At 29.3% G+C, this 2,536-nt stretch overlaps 1 protein-coding gene across 2 annotated transcripts in view; it reads right to left on the reverse strand.

Moving 5' to 3' along the window:
- Positions 1–2,523, reverse strand: part of LOC106475917 (maspardin-like) — an 11,106-nt gene extending 8,583 nt beyond the window's left edge. For both annotated transcript variants that reach the window (XM_013936592.2, XM_022379926.1), the window contains exons 1-4: positions 2,504–2,523; positions 1,493–1,601; positions 908–1,015; positions 513–653 (exon numbers count right to left, since the gene is read on the reverse strand). In XM_013936592.2, the coding sequence (XP_013792046.2) occupies positions 513–653; positions 908–1,015; positions 1,493–1,594 (351 nt within the window). In that variant the 5' untranslated portion in view covers positions 1,595–1,601; positions 2,504–2,523. The remainder of the gene's footprint in view (positions 1–512; positions 654–907; positions 1,016–1,492; positions 1,602–2,503) is intronic.
- Positions 2,524–2,536: the final 13 nt, after the last annotated feature.

Below are 2,536 nucleotides of genomic sequence, written 5' to 3' on the forward strand. Positions count from 1 at the left end.
ACACCGTTTTGACTAAATGTAGCATTCAACTATTTATGACCACAGATTATGTGATCATTTCAAAGTAAATGAAGCTCCAAATTTCACATTGTATCATTCATTACTTTATAAAACATTGCATTTTAAGTAGTTTACTTTTAAATTCTGAGACTTTACAATAATTCTTGATCATATAATTAAATGTCGAGGCCAAAAGGTTAGAAAACTAAGTTACAACATTGCACATGTTCAAAGTTATGACTCAATTTTCTGTCCCCTGCCTGTTGGCTATGTCATTGAACAAGATACCTGAAAAAAAAGTGGTAGGCAGGTCTCATTTGTAAATCTGCACATAGTTTGCACAACACATGCTTATAAGAATGTTAATAACAAACATCTTAACATCCATGTTTTGGTGAGAAATATAAAATAAAGTGTCTCCTAAAGAAAGGACATTTCAACGATTTTAATAAACAGTGATTATAATAAATATAATGAAAAATACGTTAATATCTCTGTGCCGTAAAGTTTACCTGAATGTATAGATTAACTTCATCGCTACGACTTAAATAAGGGAAATTTCCTCCAGTTTTCAAATGTGCTTTCTTGGCAGATGGATATAGTTTAAAGAGATCCTCTCGAACCACATGACTTAGACCACTTTCATCAAACACCTAAGTGATAAAAGTTTGTTTTAGAGGGAAATTTAGCGTATTTAAAATGTTCATTGGAAAAATATATTACGGATATTTTAAATCTTAGCAAACTACACAGACATTATCAATAAAAAATACTTCTTCATGATCAACTTAGTCATACAGATATATGTATATCTGATCAAAAAATTCTACATACCACTGTTTAATGATCTTGAACTAATACCAACACATGACTACCAACGTAAAATTATGTAAACAGAAAAACATACACTGATAATTGTCATAGGCACGTCTTTTAGCGTCTGCGGCTCAACATAGCACCTTACACAATTAAGAGTGAGTCGAGAGGCTAATTCAGGTTGTCTTAAGCTGTCCAACTAAAGAATAAACAAAATATCAAGTGTCTGACAAAAATAAATAAAAGTAGGAGAATTCAAAGTTTATATTCAGGAATTATTAGAAATATAATTAAACATACTACAATTTATAATCTCCATACATTTTAGGCTTCAACTTTTCACATTAGCATATCTACAAAATGAATAGTATATTTCAGACATTACATACTAGTCTTGCCCATGGAATATGAAAGCATCAATTTAAAAAGATCACATGGATTTTATTTTTCTGTAGTAAACAGGAATTATAAAAAAATTAACAATAAACTACGTACAGTTAATTTTCCTTTGAAAACTGGTGTCCACAGTATTATCAACTATGTTTTTAATTACATTAAGAAATTTTTTTTAAATCAGGGATTCTTTTAACTTCGTGTACTTTTACAAAATACAAAGAAAGTCTCACAATTTGACTTGTATACACAAGTATGTATGTAGATAAAATATTAGTTTTACCTTATCAACCATAAAATCGATAGAATCAGCTATTTCAGTTGGTAAAATTCCTTTTGAATAACTGCTCATCACCATTTTCTTCAACACTAAAGAGGGCATCATCCAAAAGCTGGTTTATTAAAGAAAAATCTTTACTTAGCAGTTAGTTCCTCTTTAACAATAGATGTTTCCTATTATTAACTTACAAGTACTTGTTATGACACCTTAAAAAAGTTATGTTGTAATCACATGGAAAATGAAGTTTATTATATTAATTTGTCTAACTTCTCCACGTGAATGTTATTTTATAAAGATACAGTTGATCATACATTGTGATAAGTGTGGTAAAAGTTGGATGTGATAACAAACACACAATCCTTTGTCATATTAGAGAAGTGTAGCAACAAGATAATTACAATACTAAACTGTCTGTCATATGTAATATTAGAGAAGTGTAACAATAGGATAATTACAATACTGAACTGTCTGTCATATGTAATATTAGAGAAGTGTAGCAACAAGGTAATTACAATACTGAACTGTCTGTCATATGTAATATTAGAGAAGTGTAACAACAGGATAATAACAATACTGAACTGTCTGTCATATGTAATATTAGAGAAGTGTAGCAACAAGGTAATTACAATACTGAACTGTCTGTCATATGTAATATTAGAGAAGTGTAGCAACAAGATAATTACAATACTGAACTGTCTGTCATATGTAATATTAGAGAAGTGTAGCAACAAGATAATTACAATACTGAACTGTCTGTCATATGTAATATTAGAGAAGTGTAGCAACAAGGATAATTACAATACTGAACTGTCTGTCATATGTAATATTAGAGAAGTGTAGCAAGAAGGTAATTACAACACAGCACTATCATATTTAATATTAGAGAAGAGTAGCAACAAGATAATTACAACACAGCACTATCATATTTAATATCAGAGAAGAGTAGCAATAAGATAATTACAATACAGCACTATCATATTTAATATCAGAGAAGAGTAGCAATAAGATAATTACAATACAGCACTATCATATTTAATATTAAAGTGT

This window comes from Limulus polyphemus, unplaced genomic scaffold, assembly GCF_000517525.1.
Source record: "Limulus polyphemus unplaced genomic scaffold, Limulus_polyphemus-2.1.2 Scaffold9427, whole genome shotgun sequence".
Classification (NCBI taxonomy): Eukaryota; Metazoa; Arthropoda; class Merostomata; order Xiphosura; family Limulidae; genus Limulus; species Limulus polyphemus.